The sequence below is a fragment of the Natrix helvetica genome (genome assembly GCF_964273705.1).
Source record: "Natrix helvetica genome assembly, chromosome: 8".
Classification (NCBI taxonomy): Eukaryota; Metazoa; Chordata; class Lepidosauria; order Squamata; family Natricidae; genus Natrix; species Natrix helvetica.
The window spans coordinates 8,933,574-8,953,714 of NC_138559.1; the positions used below are offsets into that span (position 1 = coordinate 8,933,574).

Genomic DNA, 20,141 nt, shown 5'->3' on the forward strand with positions numbered 1-20,141 from the left:
AGCTTCTGCCAGCCCGCTAGCCTCTCCGCTATTTGTATGTACCGACATCTCTGCCGGTAAACTTGCTTGGTGAAATTTTTAAAGGTGGAAAAGTTGCTTGGTGGAATTGTCAAACACTGGTTTTATTTTAAACCATACACCAGAGGTGTCGAACTCTTAGCCACTTGAAGACTTGTGGACTTCAACTCCCAGAATTCCCCAGTGAACCATGAAGCCGTGCTGGCTGGGGAATTCTGGGAGTTGAAGTCGACATGTCTTAAAATGGCCATGTTTGGACACCTCTGCCACAAACCATCAGAATCGGGGGAGACAAAACTCAGATGGAAGCTGCAAAGTGGTTAGTCCTGGAGATACGCTGGTCAAAACAAGAAAAGAGGCACAGGAATGGACGTCCTTTTTTTTAAAAAAAAAAAATCAAAGGGTTCCCCCAATAACCCTGAGCCTAGTCCACCTAGGCCCCGAGCAGCTGACAGCACCTTTATTTCTGTGAGAGTGATTCACACTCTGAGGTGTACTGTGTATTGTCTCCTTCCAGTTTATGTGAATTTTCTTTTTGTTTTCTTTCTTTCTTTCTTTTTTGCAAATGGTGGAAAACCTGTCCCTCAAGTAAGGGAAGGCCGTTCTCACTTGAAGGGGTTTTGGGGAGCTGGGAGATCACTTCCGTGTGTGCAGCGTGTCCTGGAATTTGGTGCTGGTATACCGTAGATGGAAGCCCTTCTTGTTGATGGTGTCATCTGAGTGAAATCTTACCATCACAGAGTCACCAGCAGAGTAGACCTCTTCTGGAGGCTAGCAAAAAAAAAAGAGGAGAAGATGGAAAAAATGGTTAATGTTCTGACCGAGGCTTCCCAAGAGCATGAAGCAAACTCCTTGTCCTGACAAAAACCCCTTTTATTAATTGACTGTGAATTCCGCTCATTCACATCCAACAAAGTCTTTCAAGGGAGGATTTACGGTCACGGACCTTCTCTGGCATGGAGAGCTGCCAGGCTGATCTCTGCAAAACTTGGCAAGGAGCCTTGGAGAGTCAGGAACCAATTAAGCAAACTAATTGTTTGAATATACGAATATATTGCCTCTGTTTTCAAAATAACATTATATCGTGTTTCCCCCCAAATAAGACCCAACCAGAAAATCAAAGCTGGGTTACTAATTTTTTTACTACCGGTTCGGGCGCGTTCCCGCGCGCTTGCAATGCTTCTGCGCATGCGCAGAATCATCCAGGTGGGTGGGCGGAGCCTCCCACCACCGTTACTACCGGTTCGGCTGATCCGGGCCAATCTGGCCGTATCCCACCTCTGCAGAAAATAAGCCCTAATGCAGGGGTGTCCAAACTTGGGAACTTTAAGACTTGTGGACTTCAACTCCCAGAATTCCCCAGCCAGCAGAGCTGGCTGGGGAATTCTGGGAGTTGAAGTCCACAAGTCTTAAAGTTCCCAAGTTTGGACACCCCTGCCCTAATGGGTCTTTTAGAGCAAAAAATAAATATAAGACCTAGTCTTATTTTCGGGGAAACACGGTGCCAATGTTTCAAGCTACCTATGAGATTCTACATTTTAAAAAAGAACATTGCTGACCATCAACAATTTTTGCAGAAAACATAATTCCAATCACCAAGAGATGTTGGTGTGTCAACAACATCTCAATGGCTATCAACAAATTTAAGAAGATGCTGGATAGCCATTTGTCTGAAACGGTATAGGGTTTCCTGCCTAGGCAGGGGGTTGGACTAGAAGACCTCCAAGGTCCCTTCCAACTCTGCTATTGTGTTGTATTGTATTGTATAACAATTCATCCTAGCAAATTACACCAGGACTTAATATTTTCATGTATTCTGCTCCCATTTCTCCAAAGAGCAGGTGAATGTCATCACCTCGTGCTGTGCCATGCGTATAGCTTTTCATGCAAAAGCACAGGGAGAGAACTACACAATACAGAATGTCTTACCCCAGAGCCACAGTAACGTCCAAGACGTGGAGCTGTTCCATCGTAGCCATCAAACAGCTCCATGTAGTCATAGCCACAGTCGGCCTCTTCCTCAATCTCAAACGTTTGGAAGATGAGTTCAACCCCATAGCCTTCTTCGGCCACAATCACCCATTCACAGTCTGAACCCCCAGGATAGTTGTTGTCTCCAAATTGCGCGTGGGAATAAAGATCCTTGGTTTTCACCTCAGCTCGCACCTGGCCCCCACATTCTGGAAACAACAAAATACACAAACATAAATTAGGAAGCTTGGCTAACTCAGAATTGGGTTAGAGGGAAGGGACAAAAAGTCTGGACACCAAGGAAGAAGAAGGTCCCGGTGGTCGCGTTGCAATTTATGGCCTTCACGCATCATGTTTTTGGCCTCCGCACATTGCATTTTTGGCCGGTTCCAGGTGGTGGGGATCTCCGCCACCAATCTCTGCCACATAGAACCAGCCAAAAATGCGATCCATGGAGACCAAAAATGGATTGTGCGGAGGCCGAAAACGCAATGCGTAGAGGTGGCAATCAGCGGCGATGGGCTGTGGTGATCCTGGCAGCCTGAAACAGGTCTAAAATGGAGGGTGCGGAGGCTGAAACGTGATGTGCGGAGGTGGCGATGGGCAGTGACGATCCCCGCAGCCTGGAATAGCTGATTGGCGGTATTCCGGGAGGCCGATACAACTGCCAATCAGCTGCTCGTGCTGAGTCAGGCTGCGATAACGTGCTGAAGCTGACCAGGCTGTTTGCTGTTTGCTGCAAGGACTCTACCCAGATGAATACCAATGGATGCTGGTAGGCAGAGGCAGAATTTTTTTCTTGTTTTCCTCCCCAAAAACTAATGTGCGTCTTATACTCTGAAAATTATGGTATTATGGGGAAGGATGAAGGGTGGCAGTCTTGACTTACCAACAACTTTGAGCTGCGATGATGGCAACATTGGAGGTCTCTTATCAGCTTTAGAAGCCTTTTCCTCACTACTATTCTGGTGGAGCCCTGCCAAAATATAATAACGAGCCAGCGCGGGGGATTACCTGATGTGTAGGCCGCCTCAAAGCCTTTCCTTTGAATAGAGTTGTCTGAAAAAAATCTGAGGAACATCCTGTTGCTTGTAGAGAAGATAGGATCTGGTTCTTTAGAGCCACAAAATCGTCCCAGGACCGAAGCTTTTGCATCTTTGCCGTTGTAAACCTCTACATGATCATATGTGCATTCCTGGTGGAGTTCAATATCCAGCTCTCTGAAGGTCTGAAAAAGAATTGCTGTTTAAAAAATACAAAAAAGAAGACAGTGCATGTACAATACTTTTGGAGCCCTAGCCAACAAAATGAAATTTAACGTAGAGAAAAGACAGGTGTGTCACTTAGGCAGGAAAAACCAAATGTACAGATTTTGGGGAAAACCTGCTTAGCTCAAAAACAGTAACTGGGAGAGGGATCTTGGAGTCCTAGTGGATGATCGTTTAAATATGTGACAGCAGTGTGTGGCAGCTCCCCCAAAAAGCTAATACGATCCTTGATTGCATAAACAGAGGCATAGAATTAAGATTGCATGAAGTATTATTATTGGTCCCAAAAGTGCTTTTTTCAACAGGCAACTGTACTTTCTGGGTGCCAGGGTTCCAAATAGCATCCAAAATTAAATCAGAGTACAAGGCAAAGCATTCCTCAAAGTTCCAATTTGGCACATCTGGGAAAACCCAAATCTGAAAGCTTCTGGGTTTTTCCCACCTCGTTGAAAGTTCAAGATCTTGCCCCCACACCCACAAGTCCATCACATGATCCAATCTTCCACTGCCATGCTGGCAGTTCCACCCCTCCAGTTCCGGCCAGGTGCAGAGGTTCAAAGACAAAGGATGACCTTGTCTTTCTAGAAAGAATGTTGTTATGGCTACATAGCATCGAACTCTGTACAATCCCCTCTCCCCTTTTCCCACGATAGAAAATGCACAGTAGAATAATAGAAAGTGTGGCAGGCCAAAGATCCAAAAGAAAAGATGGCTGCAGCCTGACACTGGGTTTTCTTTGAAGATGTTTTGCTTCTCATCCAAGAATCTTCTTCAGCTCTGACAGGATAGTAGGGAATGGAAGGATTTAGATTCAGCTGCCTGAAAGGAGTATAAATCCTTCCATTCCCTACTATCCTATCAGAGCTGAAGAAGATTCGTGGATGAGAGGCGATGTCTTCAAAGAAAAACGAAGTCCAGTTGCCTCTTGAAAAAGCACCTTTGGGACAACCATGACCTGGATGATTGAAAATCCCCGTAGACATATAAATACTGGTTTTCTAAAATTCTCATCAGGCCACAGTCACACCTGGAATACTTCATTTTGGTCACCACATTATAAAAAAGATGTTGAAACTGAAAACAAAAATGCAGAAGAGCAGCAACAAAGATGATTAAGGGCCTGGAGACTAAAACATACAAGGAACAGTTGCAGGGTATGGCTTGACTAAAGAAAGGAAGGACTAGCGGGGACACGATAGCAGTGTTCCAGTATTTGAAGGGCTGCCTCCAAGAAGAGGGAGTCAAACTATTCTCCAAAGCACCAGGGGGCAGGACAAGAAACAATGGGCGGAAACTAATCAAGGAGAGAAGCAACCTGAAACTAAGAAGAAACTTCCTAACAATGAGAATAATTAACCAGTGGAACAATTGCCTCCAGATGTTGTGGGTTCTTCATCACTGGAGGCTTTTAAAAAGAGGCTGGGCAACCACTTGTATGAAATGGTATAGGGTCCTGCATGAGCAGGAGGTTGGACTAGAAGACCTCCAAGGCCCCTTCCAGCTCTATTCTATATTCTATTCTATTGTCAGCAACTAATGTTAATGGAGAATTACTTGGAACTGCTCACAATGTGTTGCAGGATATCACTTGTGAAATGAAATAGTTTGCCATCCTACATTTTCGGAATAGTTTCATCTTGCCACTGGGGGATGCGTTCCCTAAGAACATCAGAAGTGACTCATACCATGGAATCCGAATACATTTTGAATGCTTTGGACTTGAACTTCCTCATAAAAAAAGATAAAGGTTCCCCTTGCACATATGTGCTAGTCGTTCCCGACTCTAGGGGGTGATGCTCATCTCTGTTTCAAAGCCAAAGAGCCAGCGCTGTCTGAAGACGTCTCCTTGATCATGTGGCTGGCATGACTAAACGCCGAAGGTGGAGGGAATGCTGTTACCTTCCCACCAAAGGTGGCTCCTATTTTTTTCTACTTGCATTTTTACCTGCTTTCGAACTGTTAGGTTGGCAGAAGCTGGGACAAGTAATGGGAGCTCACTCCGTTTTCAGCTGTAGGGATTCGAACCGCCGAACTGCCGACCTTTCTGATCGACAAGCTCAATGTCTTAGCCACTGAGCCACCGCGTCCCTGAATTGCCTCATGCTTCCCTAGATATACTATTGACTGGTTCTATGTTGTTATGGGAATTGAATCATGATGCCTCTGGTTGACATGATTGTGGGAAGAAAAACATACTGACATCTTCACACATTTGGATGTCACTATCATATTTGAAATCATGTAATCCGCAGAAGCCATGTGGGCAGGAGTTTTCTGGATTAATGAAGTCATGTGTGGGAGGACTGCAGATGCTAACAAGGAGGCACGTTGTTCAGATAATGCTTAAATTAAGATTCTGCTTCCCTAATAGTTTTATTCCCTCCTTTTATAGTCAAGGAAAGGACTTTAATTTCTTTGATGCCCAGCATGGAATAATACTCCACTATGGGAATAAGAGGGACGCAGTGGCGCAGTGGCTAAAATGCTGAGCTTGTCAATCAGAAAGGTAGGAAGTTCGGTGTTTCGAATCCCTAGCGCCGCGTAACGGAGTGAGCTCCCGTGACTTGTCCCAGCTTCTGCCAACCTCGCAGTTCAAAAGCACGTTAAAAAATGCAAGTAGAGAATATAGAACCACCTTTGGTGGGAAAGTAACAGTGTTCCGTGTGCCTTCGGTGTTGAGTCCTGCCGGCCACATGACCACGGAGACGTCTTCGGACAGCATTGGCCCTTCGGCTTTGAAATGGAGATGAGCACCTCCCCCTAGAGTCAGGAATGACTAGCACATATGCGGGAGGGGAACCTTTTCCTTTACCTTCTGGGAATAAGACCAGAGTTAGCCTCTGTTTCGCTATTTGCTTTCGGCTGCCATTGAAACGGGGAGGGGGCCTAGTATTTGGGAGGGGAAGCTTTAGTACAGGAGAGATTGTAAAGTGGGAGTTTTGGTCTCACCGTCTACTGCGCATGCTGGAGATTAGCGCTTGGTGTCAGTCAAGGCCAACCGTCCTGCATACCTACCTGATGATGCTCCTTGAAGATGGAACTCACATGACACCTAAGGGATTTACAGATTGGACAGTGGGATGAGGGTTACCAGGGGGAGGGAGTTGGTCACATATTGATATGTATGATTTCGCACGCTTTTACCTCAGATCTTGCTTTGCTTAGCTGCTATCTTTTCATAACCAGTAAAAGTATTCTTAATTCTGCAAAATGGAGTTAAGTGTTTTCTTTCTTGGTTGCTGAGCGAGGCTGGCTTGACAACCAGAACCTATTAATATTTGCATCTACTGTTCTCTTACTATCTTCTTCGTGGTACTTTACCAATTTGATACGGTGTCCTGGTGTAGTTGTTATTGCCCAGGTACATTCCTTCTTGCTTGGGTATTTATCAGGCCAGTTTGGGCTGGTGATGGTTCCAGTGATGGATGTCATCTTGTGATCACAGCCAGCTAGAATAAAAAAATAAGTTCATAAATAGACAAGTTCCAAAAGCAATAAGCAATAAGACTTCTATACCGCTTCAAAATGGGCTGCGTGGGGTGCTAAGTGCTGCAGGAGTCCATGGAGGCTGAAAATGAGGCACGTGTGTGTGTGTGTGCACGCAACTCCCCAGTGTCCAGTTTTGGCCAGCAGGATGCTGCAGGAGGCGTCTGTCCTGTCTCCCCCCAACTCCAGCCCGCGGAGAAGAACTACAATGTTGATCCGGCCCTCGAAGAAATCTAGTTTGACACCCCTGCACTAGAGCAAAATGAAATGAAATGAATGAATGAATGTATAAATGAATGCAATGCAAACATATTGCCATGTTGGATATGGAGAGTATCAGGGGTGGTATTTACTTACCGTCCCTACCAGTTTGCAAATGTGATGTGTACGTGCTGCAATGGTGGGTTTTAGGCGGTACGCCTCCATACGGGCGTACCAGAGCCTGCCCGGAGCACCGAATACTGTTCTGGTACAGTGCACCCACCCACCTGAGGTCCTTACCGGTCGTTTAAGTCTTCAGCACTTCTGAGCATGTGCACAGAGCGTACAGCATCTGCAAAACGCTCTGCTGAGCAGCTGGAGCATCGCGGAGGCTCACAGAGGTGATAAGTTGCATGCGTGCACTGAGCGAGCCCATGTGGACACAACCGGGCCCATTCAAACTGTACTGGTTGGAACGGGATCCGGAACCCACCACTGACGTGCTGGCACATGCTAAGCCTCTCGCGCATGCGCTTTTCGCTAAAAAGGGCCTAAATGGGATGCCATAGAGATGGGGTGTGTGGGTGGGGCTACCCCTGATTTCTGCTACCGGTTCGGGCGATCCGGTTGAAACCTGTAGAATACCACCTCTGGAGAGCATCCATATAAGTAGACAACTTGACCCAAATAACTTTTTTTGCGTACGGAATTTAGTGAAACATGATGACAAATGGTCTTTGGAGACTCCCAGTGGGAGCCCTTTTGACAAAGAAAACAAGGCGCCATACCTTCTTTGCAGTCATGCTTGTTGTCGTGTAGCACAAAGCCACTGCGGCACTGGCACTCATAGCTGCCAAAAGTGTTGACACATTCATGTTGGCATCCCCCATTATCCTTCGAGCATTCGTCTTTGTCTAGGAAAGAAGCGTCAATCGCTTAGCCAGCTGCCCTATAGGGAGTCACATGATCACAGCGGGCAACTCAACTCTACCCACATCAGTTCGGAAATGAAAAGAACAAGACAATTTCCCCTTATCTGAATCCCTTTCTTAAGATCTATTTCTTACCACCTTCTCTGCAGCCTCTTTAGTACGAGAGCAGAACTCAGGGGAACATGGAGCCAGTTTATTCATTAAACAGAATAAAATAAGTTTTATTAGTCTAGGTGCATTATGCGCTTGAATTTCCCCAGTGCCTTTACAAATTATTTGCAGATAATAATCGAGTTGTCAAGACGTCTTCAGCCTAACCTTCTCCCTGAGAGTCCTATAAACTGAGTTTCTCTTATCGCTGTTTGTGTCTCTTCATCTTAGTGTGCGTCATTTCCAAAATAAACTGTGGTTACTGTTCTTAGGCTGTGTCTCTGGAACTGCTGTGGTTGCACTGGCCCAAATTTGACTTTTCAACGCAAAAGTAAGCTACGAAACCCACAGGTGTGCCAACCACGAGGCTGATGTGGAAATGAATCTGTAACCAGCAGCATCCGCATTCAGCCAAAAGAGGAGAACATTTAAGAGAAAGCCGAACCACCCCCAACAATTCGAGCCAACGAACAGCCGAAGTCGCATTTAAATTTGGAACGGGCATAACCATTACCTGCTTACTGAACACAGAGTTTAAAAACAGACACAGCGACAACAAGGAGATGCAGAAAAGGGGACAGGACATGGCATTCTTCTTTACTTAGCAACAGTAAAATGTCACAGACACAATAAAAATGCAACATGAAATCAGCTGGTCTCATGAAAAAAAAAACCAGAGAAATTAAAACGCGTCAGGGCATTAATTAATATTATTATTTTAAAAATAACTATCAGTTCAGTCAAGTAAGACTTTGAGGAGCGCTGGCAGAGAGTGTGGAACGTGCTGGCCCCTTCTCTCGGTCGTAAACGCTCCACGCTTTTAACACGGAACAAAGAGAAGGAGGCGCTCGCTGTGCGTGGGGGGGGAGAAGGAGGAGGAACGCGGGCGATTTGGTTCCTCTGGAGTTCCTGAGAAACAAACAGAAGGGGAGCCAAGTTCATTCTTAGGATTTTGTGCGCTTCTTCAGGCGATATTTCAAGCCAGGAGGACGCATTTTGGGCGGCTGAACCTTTTCTGAAATGAGACAGGGAAGGGAAAAAAATTAAAAAGATAAGAGAGAACGCTCATTAAACAAAAATGAATAAAGTTATTCTTAAATAATCCATTGGAGGGACATGCAGGAAAGAGGCCATACTCTTACAACAGCTATCAGAAACAGCCAAATGAAGAAGAAGCTGAGGTACAGGTTGGCATACCGTTACGGGAAGAAGACTGCCAGAAGGAACAGCATTAAAATCTAGTAGAAGCCAGAGAGGAACGTATCAGCTGATTCAAGATAAACCATCGTTCTAATCACTGGTGGGATCCTGGCGGTTGAACAACTGGTTCGATGACTGCGTGCTTTCCGTGCGTCAGCACTTTTGACAAAACTTACCTTCCACGTTACTTCTGGGGAGTAACACAGCTGAGGCGTGGCAATCTGCTCTGCCGCGCGAATCAGCTGAGAGGATATACTGTAGGTAAGTTAAGGGCAGGGGCGGGTAGGTGGGCCAATCTGATCATCAGAGCAAACTGATTCACTCCCCAGCTGAACGTTGGAGCTACCGGTTCACCCGATCTGGTACAAACTGGCTGAATCCCACCACCTGATTCTAACACTTCTGGATAATCTTCAAAAGCCATGATGGCTGACTGAGGAGGGCAAATTTGCTACGGGTGATGAGAATAGAAAGAGGGTTGGGACCCAGGAAGAACGTGCCTCAAATGCCAAGAATTCTTGGATGATGAAAAGATCACTCCATCTCATCAGACCAGCAAACTGATCTGACCTGATTGGGGATCTCTTTCGATTGGGGATGAAATGCAAGAGATTAGCTTTGAGAAGGGATCTCAAGAGTATAGACTTGTGAGTTCCAACTAAGGCATCAGACCAAATACTTCTAGTTTGCTTTCTAAGAACCATCAGCAGAAGGCGAGGAGGACCAAGGGACAAGAACTATTTTGGAAGCCATTTTGTTGAACTAAAATGATGAATTTTCATGGTGTTCCCAACTGGCGGGTAGGACTACGGTTGTACGTGATCCCAAGTGAAGCAGGCCTATTAACCACTTTAAGCTTCCAGCAGCTGTTTTGAAACTGGCCACTCTCAGTATAGCAACTCAATCTCTGAAGATATCATTGATCTGACTTGCATTTCTGTTTTCTGTGGCACTGCACAACTTTCACTAAAATTCGGGAACAGCAAATGGTTTTCTGCCAGCCTTCATTTCTGCAGGGATGTGAGTCTTTTCCCCTAACTTTAAGAAGACTCTGTGACTCTTCATTTGCTGGACGGAAGGTAGACTTTTATTCCTGGAGCTTCCGGTGGAAATCACGCAAATAAACTCTTAATTGCCTCCCATTCTCTACACAACTTCAAAGTAACCCTCAAGGTTTCCAGACCAGGCTTTTTATTATAAAAATCATCCTGGGTTTCTTCATAGCATTTGATACAAGGAATCCAGACATTACCATTCATCCTTTGGCTCATTATCATTATCATTCATGACAACTTATGATACCATGACCTCGTGGTTTTTCTCATAACTTTCTCCATATTTAGGAGGGAAAAAGTAAAATGGCTGCACAATCTTCATTCATAGGAGCACGGTGGCTCGCGTGGTTAGGGTGTTGGCTTGACAAGCAGCAAGTTCATGTTCGAGACCCGAGTGCTGCTGTGGGATGGGGCGAGCTCCTGTCCTTTGCTCCAGCTCTTGCTGTAGGAGAGGGGTGTCAAACCCAATTTCATTGAGGGCCGCATTCGGGTTGTGTTTCGACCTTGGGAGGTGTGGGGGCAGGGCATGGCCAGGGCAGGGGTGGACAGCTCGACGTAACTCGTATTGGGGTGCCTGTGGTGGCCAGAGCACTCTGCCAGAGAAAACGGGCTCCCGAGTTCCATTTTCAGCTGCGACCGCCTCCTGCAACCCTCTGCCAGTGAAAACTGAGCTCGGGAGGGCTGCACATGGCCCAAGGCACAAGGCACTGAGGGCTGGTCTTTCACTGTTTCCAGGCCAGTCCTATGGGCCAGATCAAAGCAACCCATGAGCCAGATCTGGCCCTTGAGTTTGACACCCTTGGTGTAGGACACGAAAGAAGCTTCCAGTGGGCGTCCCCCAGAAAACGATGATGTCACTGGCTAACCCTTTCAAACCAGAAGTGCCTTGGTGCCTCTGACACGAGTGCAATGCGAATGTCTACAGTGAGGGCTCCCCACCCAAAAGCCCATGGTTGAATAGTTTGGGTGCATCCGAATTCAGTAGATGGGCTGTTTCCAAATGAATCTGCAATCCTGGCTCTTCTCAGCCAGAATATGGAAAGTTCCTTGTCTAAAGAATTGACTTTTTCAAAACTAAGAGCGTCAATGTTCATCAAGGAAATGGCTCAAATTGAACCCGCTTTTCACTGCACATATCAGAAAAACAGCTTATTTCAGGGATGGCAAACCTATGGCGCGAGTCTCGAAGGTGTCACATTACAACATTTTGTGTGACACGCCAGTGCTCACCAACACCCAACTATTCTCAAAACCACGCCGTGTTCTTGTGTGATTTTGGGAGGCTGTGGAGATTGTGTGAGGATGGGGTGGCTCTTGTGTGTCCTCGAGAAAACATGGGAGAGGGCCATGCTCTCGCACAACCTCCAGACCAAAATCACGTGGGCATGGCGTTCTCACGTGGTTTTCAGAGACTGGGGAAACGACAGAAGAGATCTCTGTGAAGCTGCTTCAAGAAAGAAAGGCCTGTGTGACCCAGAGCTATCACCGGAAAGAGGACACTTCCTTTAGGTAAGCGGCGTGTGGCAGATCACATGCATGAATCTGAGAATCTGGGGATCACACAGGATTGGACTGAATTTTTAAAAATAAATGACAGTGCAAAGCATTGTTTCTCTTTTATTTGAGTGTGCATCTGAGAGTGTGAGAGAGAGACGCTCATCCCAGCAGAGTCAAATTCGGCATATTCTAAATTTTCAATACTTCAAGGCCAAATGATTTCCCATTACTTCTGCAAACATGTGCTTTTCGCTACTACTAATCACCGTGGCCCATTATGAGACTTCGATCTTGAAAGGACACTAACCAAGTACTATTTCAGCCTCCAATATACACACTCACAGCCCAAGGAAAACACATACGTTACTCACTTCCGCTGCGTGTGCAAATCGAAGCATAGAAGCTCACAAGAGGGAAGGTGTGCGAATCACAGACAAGGATGAACACCGATAGGCAAATCCAGTGAATCACAAGCCAACATAGACAAAACGTAAACAAAAGGCCAAACCCCACCTGAAGCTGTATTATACCAAGCCAAACCGGAACAGCCTTTCATCTCCAAAATATGCTGGGAAGCTTGCTGATAAATGCCATAGTTTTTTCAACCATCTCAAGATTATTTCAGATGAAAACAGTGACGTAAAGAGAGATCTTACCTGAATTCCGAATTTGCGAGCCAGCAAGTTGGTGGAGAGGCTTTCTTGAATGAATCATCAGAGAAACACCAGATGCTTGTAGCATTTTCAAACTTATTTTTCGTTTAGCAGAAGCAAGATAGGTTGCCTTGCTTACCAACTCCTCTTAGAATTTCCCAGCATTAATTTTGGCCACTTCCCGTTTTGCTCGGTGGGAGTTTCATCCTATCCAATATTCCCACAAGTGGGCTCCATTTCCTTACCACCCAACAGCTCTTTCCTTATTATAGATAGTCCTCAACTTGCGACCACAATGGAGTGGCCAAATTTCCCTTGTTAACTGAGACATTTGTTAAGTGAGTCTTGCCCTATTATGCGACCTCTTCTTGCCACAGTGATTATGTGTGGTCGTGCAATGTTTTGCTTAACTGCTTCACTTGATTAAAAAGGTAAATGTTCCCCTTGCACATATGTGCTAGTCGTTCCATACTCTAGGGGGCGGTGCTCATCTCTGTTTCAAAGCTGAAGAGCCAGCGCTGTCCGAAGATGTCTCTGTGGTCATGTGGCCGGCATGACTAAATGCCGAAGGCACACGGAACGCTGTTACCTTCCCACCAAAGGTGGTTCCTATTTTTCTACTTGCATTTTTACCTGCTTTTGAACCGCAAGTTTGGCAGAAGCTGGGACAAGTAACGGGAGCTCACTCCGTTACGCAATGCTAGGGATTCAAACCGCCAAACTGCCAAACTTTTTATCATCAAGCTCAGCAGCTTAGCCACTGAGCCACCACATCCCTTTCACTTGATTAAGTGAAGATACATGTATTATGATGGAGTTGCTCATCCCAGTTAGGATTGTTAAGCAAGAATTACCTGTAAAAGGATGTCCTTTTAGCCTGCAAGTACTGGAACTCTTTGTAAAAACGTGCTTCTCAACTCTTCTATTTTCTGTTCTATTTTCCTCCCAACTAGAGTAAGAAAACCTGAAACTCTTACAGGAGTTATCTGAGGAGCTGAAGCTCAGAAGGTGGGAAGGAAGGTGAGGCAACCCTTCAGAATGGAGAATGAGCCACTGCAACACTCCACATTTTCAAAAATGGAGATAAGGTAACTCCCTCTCCTGATGACCCCTTGACAATGTGGATTACATTGCAGGTTATCCAGAAATGAATTGAGCTATTTTTCCAAACTCAACAATCTTGTGAGATGACAGAGATCTGGAGGGCCTTTTTGTAATTGGGACATACCATATTTTTCGGAGTATAAGACCCACAAAGATTTTGAAAAGGCAAATTAAAAAAAAAAGTTTTTGCACTCTGCAGACCTCCCCGTTTTTCAACAAAACACCCCCCCTTTTTTAAAAAAAGGGCATGAATAGCCTTTAGGAGGCTTGTAGAGTGCTCCTGGGGGATGGGGTGGGGCCAGAAACGAGTAAAAAATTGTGGTTTTTGTGTGAAAACAGGCCCATTTGTTTGTCAAAAAAGGGCATGCATAGCTTTTAGAAGGGTTATAGAGTGCTCCTGGAGGCTGGGGAGGTAAAATTGAGCAAAAAGCAGGCCATTTTTGCTCATTTCTGCCCTCCCCAGCCCCCAGGAGCTCTCTGAAAGCCTCCTAAAGGCTATGCATGGCAATATTGGTGAAGGGGGTGGGGTTTTGGGAGGCCAAAAATGCTGTATTCAGTGTATAAGACGCACCCAGATTTTCAGCCTCTTTTTGGAGGAAAAAAGGTGCGTCTTATACTCTGAAAAATATGGTAATCCCCAGGTCAAAGTGCCTTTAGAATTACTCTTCAAATTGCTTAGCAAAAATAATCAAGTATGAAATTGGAGCGAGAAACATCTTTGAGTAAAGAACCCAACGTAGGCTTCATCGTTTCACTGGCGGTCAACACCAACACTAGATGAAAAGAGACAAAAGGGAAAGAAATGGTTTGTGGGTTCATGTTTTCAGTACCTGCCAAGACAAATGACGTTTCATTGAATTACATAAGTCAATCTTACTGAATCCACTTCCATCTGGATGTGTTGGGACTACAATTCCCATTACCCTCAATGTCCACCAGATGGAGAAAGTTGATAGGATCCTGCTTATTCATCATGAATGGATACCACTGGTAGATACCAGTATCATGGAATACAGAGATATACCGTATTTTTTGGAGTATAAGAGGCACCGGAGTATAAGACGCAGCAAGGTTTTGAAGAGGAAAATTAAAAATTTGCAAACCTCCCAAAAAAGGCCTGGGTTTTGTTTCAAAAAAAGGGCATGAATATCCTTTAGGAGGCTTGTAGAGTGCTCCTGGGGGGGAGGCAAAATGAGTAAAAAACCATTTTTGGTCAAAAAAAAGGGCATGGGTAGCCTTTAGGAAGCTTGGGGGGCAAAAATGGGTCGTTTCTACCTCATTTCTACCCTCCTCAGCCCCCAGGAGCTCTCTGAAAGCCTCCCTAAAAGCTATGCACGGCCATTTTGGTGAAGGGAGCAGAGTTTTTGGAGGCAAAACAATGCTATGTTCAGTTTAGAAGACACACCCAGATTTTCAGCCTCTTTTTTGAGGGAAAAAGGTGCATCTTATACTCCGGAAAATACGGTACATGTCATTACAGTGATGGGTTCCTACCGGTTTGGACTGGTTCGGGCAAATCAGTAGTGGTATGGCAGCCTGGGTCGCTGGAACTGGCAGCGGCCCAGGCCTGCCACGCCTCCAAACCAGTTCCCTGGTCTCTTCTGCCATGTTTCTCTGCATGCGCAGAACAGTTTTCAGTCTACTGCGCATGCGCAGCAGCACGTGGTGAGTGTGCACGCGTGAGTAAAACGAGCAGCGTGCGTGCAAAACGCCTTCTCAGCAAACCAGTAGTAAACTAGTTAGGAACCCACCACTGGTCATTGCACAGTATAATACATGCCGGGGTTTATTATCAACTTCTCATACCTGAAGCCTAATCTACATTTAGCAAAATTTAAGTCGAATGTGTGGAATAAGGACTTTGTTTTCCATTCTGGATACATTTTCTTTCCTCTTTTTAAAAACGAAAGAAAAAAGGGGACGGGGCCGCCAATTTCATCCGTTGTGAGTCTGTTGGCATTGACCTCAGGAGTCGTGGCGACAGAGTGGTTAAAATGCAGTATTGCCGCTAACTCTGCCCACTGCCAGCAGTTCGATTCTGACTGGCTCAAAGTTGACTCAGAGGTCAGTAAAATGAGGACCCAGATTGTTGGGGGCAAGAGGCCAACTCTGTAAACTGCTTAGAGGGGGCTGTGAAGCACTGTGAAGCGGTATATAAGTCTAAGTGCTATTAGTACCGTTTGCTAATCCACAAGGAAACAGAAAATTATCTGATTTAATTTTGGATGCTATTTGGAACCCGGACACAGCGCTCCCCACGAAAGAGAGCACACAAAGAATGCATATATTTCTGCAAAAAGGTTGTACAAATAAACTAACCAATTAAATAAACCCAGTACAGATCCAGAGGGGTGAACTCACTTTTCCTGGGGGGATCTGTTGACTATGAGAGGTAAGCCGCCTTCTTACAGGGCGTTGTTATTTTTGCCCTCCTTTGCAGCTAGAGGAGGAGGGTAGAAAAGGCGAGGGGTGCATAAGCCCCTTCCCAAAACCCAGCCCGGGGATGATGACCTTAAACAAAGAAAAAGAGAGCGAGGTACTCACGCTGCTGCTCTTGGGATCGGCTCTCGGCTGATTTGATTCAAGGAATCTTCTGGCTTCTTGATTGCTGGAGGAATCCTTGCAAGTGTTACAGGGCCTTGTGTTTATTTTTAAAAAATCAAATCATGTCCCAATTCTAACAAAATCATTTTTTGGTCCAGCTCCGTGATGGCGAACCTATGGCACGTGCCACAGGTGGCACACAAAGGCCTCTCTGTGGGCACATGCGCCACATGCTCTACTGCTTTCCGGCATGCACATGAGCGCCGGCCAGCTGGCCTTTGGGTTTCTGGCACATGCATGCATGCTGGTCAGCTGGTCTTTGCACATGCCGGAGTGTCAAAAACCCAAAGACCAGCTGTCCAGTGTGTATATGCGCATCTGAAACCCGAAAGCCAGGAGGCTGGCGCTGGTGTGCATGCACCCATAGACCATATGAGCAGCGGTCAGCTGGTCTTCGGCACTCTGACGTGCATGCACATGTGCGTTCCTTTTTGAGCACTCGGTGCCGAAAATGTTTGCCATCTCTGGCCCAGCTGAAAGTTCCCCAGTGAGCAGTGTAGGTAGTCCTCAACTTACGATCCCAATAGAGATGGGAGCACTTGCCATTCAGAGGACTAGTCAATAAATGAGGCAGTTGTGGGTGATCTTTTTTTTAATCATGGCCATTAAACCAACCACTATGGTTATTGAGACATCCTGTGGCCACCATGACTTCAGACTTTCCCTTCTGGCTTTCCCATCATTTTTGCTTTTTTGAAAGCTGGCTGGGAAAGTCATAAATGGCCATCCCTGCAACTCTTGTAAATGTGTAACAATTGGCAAGCGCCCAAATCACCATCATGTCACCATTACGGATGCTCTGATGGTCGTAAGTACAAGGATCAGTCGCAAGTCACTTTTTTCAGTGCTAGGGTCATTAAATGATTGTAAGGTGAGGAATACCTGTCTGAGAGAATGCCATTCATCGGCTATTTGGTCTTAGAAGCTTGGTTTATTCAGGGTCCTTGGTAAAAAGGTACAGGTAGTCCTTGTTTAGCAACCACAAGTGGGACCAGCAACGAAGTGGTCGCTCAGTGAAATCACGACTGTGCTTGGGATCAGAATTCAACTTTCCTTCAGGTTTACAGACTTGCAAAGGTGACATATGAAGAATTGGTGGTAAGGTTACTGTTTCATCACCACTGTAAATGCGAACAGTCACTATACAAGGATGGTCACTATACTACTTTGTATAGGGGGTTGGACTACAAGACCTCCAAGGTCCCTTCCAACTATTCTATTCTATTCTATTCTATTCTAGTCCAGTCCATTCCTTTATTCTATTCTAATTCCTTATTCTATTTAATTCTCTGTTCTAGTCTATTCTGTTTTATTCTATTCTAGTCTATTCTATTCTATTCTTGTCTTCAATATTAGTGTAACTCTTGTCCTGCAACAAGTAGGCCACAGCGAATTGTCATAGAAACCAATGTGGAATGGGACACAATGTCATTCTGGATTCTAAAATTTAAAATTCTATTCTATTCCATCTAGTATTCTATTCTATTCTATTCTATTCTATTCTATTCTATTCTATTCTATTCTATTCTATTCTAGTCCAGTCCAGTCCTTTATTCTATTCTAATTCCTTATTCTATTTTATTCTCTATTCTATTCTATTCTATTCTATTCTTGTCTTGTCTTGTCTTCAATATTAGTGTAACTCTTGTCCTGCAACAAGTAGGCCACAACGAATTGTCATAGAAACCAATGTGGAATGGGACACAATGTCATTCTGGATTCTAAAATTTGAAATTCTATTCTATTCCATCTAGTATTCTATTCTATTCTATTCTATTCTATTCTATTCTATTCTATTCCATTCTACGCTACGCTACGCTACGCTACGCTACGCTACCGGTATTAAGAACTCAGAAATACTTCCTGGGCTGTGAAGACAACAATGATGTATCATGAAACAGGAGAGAAGGAAGAGGATCAAGACAATGGGATGTTGTACACATCTTAAAATCTTCCTATTTAGTAAATAATTTAGAGCAGGCTGATTAATCCAACTGACCACCATGCTATTTCATAGATAAACGTGCTTTAAAATAAAATACAGGTAGTCCTTAACTTATGACCACAACTGAGCCCAAAACGTCTGTTGCTAACCGAGACAGTTGTTCAGTGGGTTTTATTCCATCTTACAACCTTTCTTGCCACAGTTGTTAAGTGAATCACTGTGAATTTTAAGTTAGTGACATGGTTGTTAAGTGAATCTGACTTCCTCACTGACGTTGCTTATCAAATGGTCACAAAAGGGGATCTCATGACCCGGGGAAACTACAACCATCATAAATATGAGTCATTCATTGGCCCAGCCCCTGAATTGCAATCATGTGACCATGGGGATGCTGCAATGGTCGTAAGTGTGAAAAATGACCATAAGCCACCTTTTTCAGGGCCGGTGTAACATCCGTCACTAAACAGACTGTTGTAAGTCAAGGACTACTTGTACTGCTCAGAGGTTAGGCCTTAGCAGCCATTAGGTAAAGGTAAAGGTTTCCCTCGCATGTATGTGCTAGCCGTTCCCGACTCTAGGCGGCAGTGCTCATCTCCGTTTCAAAGCCGAAGAGCCAGCGCTGTCCAAAGATGTCTCTGTGGTCATGTGACTGGCATGACTCAACACCGAAGGCGCACAGAAGGCTGTTACCTTCCCATCAAAGGTGGTCCCTATTTTTCAACTTGCATGTTTACGTACTTTTGAACTGCTAGGTTGGCAGAAGCTGGGACAAGTAACAGGAGCTCACTCAGTTTCGCAGTGCTAGGAATTCAAACTGCTGAACTGCCAATCTTTCTGATCGACAAGCTCAGAATCCTAGCCACTAAGCCACCTCAGTGGCTCAGCTCAGTCCCTCTTAGCAGCCATTACCCAGTCTTTAAACATTGTTGACATGGCATATATTTCCGTAAAGACAGGAATCATCATTTTTTTACTTGGTATTTCAGCAATTTCTGTGGTATGAATTCCAGCCACTTATATTATAGCTGGATCAATCTGCAGGGAATTCTGCTTAGATAAAAGTTTCTCCCAAAACGCTTCGTTGCAGTGACACAAAAATAACACCACATTGAAACACAAGACAACATAAGCAGGTAATGGTTTCCCAACATCCTTTTTCTCAGATCCCAGCAAGCATTAAAATAGCCTGGCTACACATGGTTGTAAGCAAGGAGGAGAAGGGGTGGGGGATGAAATCTTGCTCCTTCTTACGTGCCACACACATAATGCACAAAACATATTGGTCAAAGAAATCATTTTGGAATATATGTTAGTAAGATAGTAATGTAATGTCTATTATTATTAGAATTATACAGGTTGAAAAATAGTTTGTAAATTAGAAACACAGAATTTGTAGAAGGGTATTATTAAATACCGTATTTTTCGGACTATAAGACGCACCAGTGTATGAGACACTCCACGATTTTGAAGAGGTAAGTAAGAAAAAATGTTTTTGTCCTCCCCGGCCCCCAGCCCTGCTGAAGCCTGCAGAGTGCTTCTGAGGGCTGGGGGAAGGCAAAAATGCCTCAGTTTTTGCGAAAAATAGCCCATTTTCACCTGTTTTTTCCAAAAATGGTGTGTGTGTGCGGGCCTTCGGGAGACCAAAAATGGTTGTATTCGGTGTACCAACATTTCCATGGTCTTTTGGGGGGGGGGGGGGAAGGTGCATCTTATACTCCAAAAAATACGGTATGTATAAAAAATGTAATTAACAGTAAAAAGCTAGGATTAAGTAATTTGAGATTAGACAAAGAAAGAACATATTACAATGAAAACAAGAGTATTAATATCAGAATCATAAGGACTGAAGGGTGGGGAAAATATTAAATATGTAAAAATGTGATTAACAATGAATATACATTGCTTGAAAGATCATGATTGATGCTAGAAGTGCACACTGAAATACTGAATAATGAAAAAAAGAGGAAGGATCACGTCTTTGAATATTAGAATGATAGGGGAAGGGGGGAAAGGACTAAAATAGAGGTAGAAATAAAGAGGGGGGAAAATAGTAAAAA

General features: G+C 44.7%; 1 protein-coding gene across 2 annotated transcripts in view; it reads right to left on the reverse strand.

Annotated features, from left to right (window-relative positions):
• Positions 1-545: 545 nt before the first annotated feature.
• Positions 546-20,141, reverse strand: part of BMP1 (bone morphogenetic protein 1) — a 200,483-nt gene continuing 180,887 nt past the window's right edge. The window contains exons 16-20 of one of the 2 annotated variants that reach the window (XM_081960734.1): positions 7,733-7,858; positions 6,579-6,706; positions 3,004-3,217; positions 1,948-2,198; positions 546-789 (exon numbers count right to left, since the gene is read on the reverse strand). In XM_081960734.1, the coding sequence (XP_081816860.1) occupies positions 655-789; positions 1,948-2,198; positions 3,004-3,217; positions 6,579-6,706; positions 7,733-7,858 (854 nt within the window). In that variant the 3' untranslated portion in view covers positions 546-654. Of the gene's footprint in view, positions 790-1,947; positions 2,199-3,003; positions 3,218-6,578; positions 6,707-7,732; positions 7,859-8,606; positions 9,042-20,141 lie in introns of those variants that run through there. The other variant, XM_081960735.1, reaches the window with a different exon arrangement.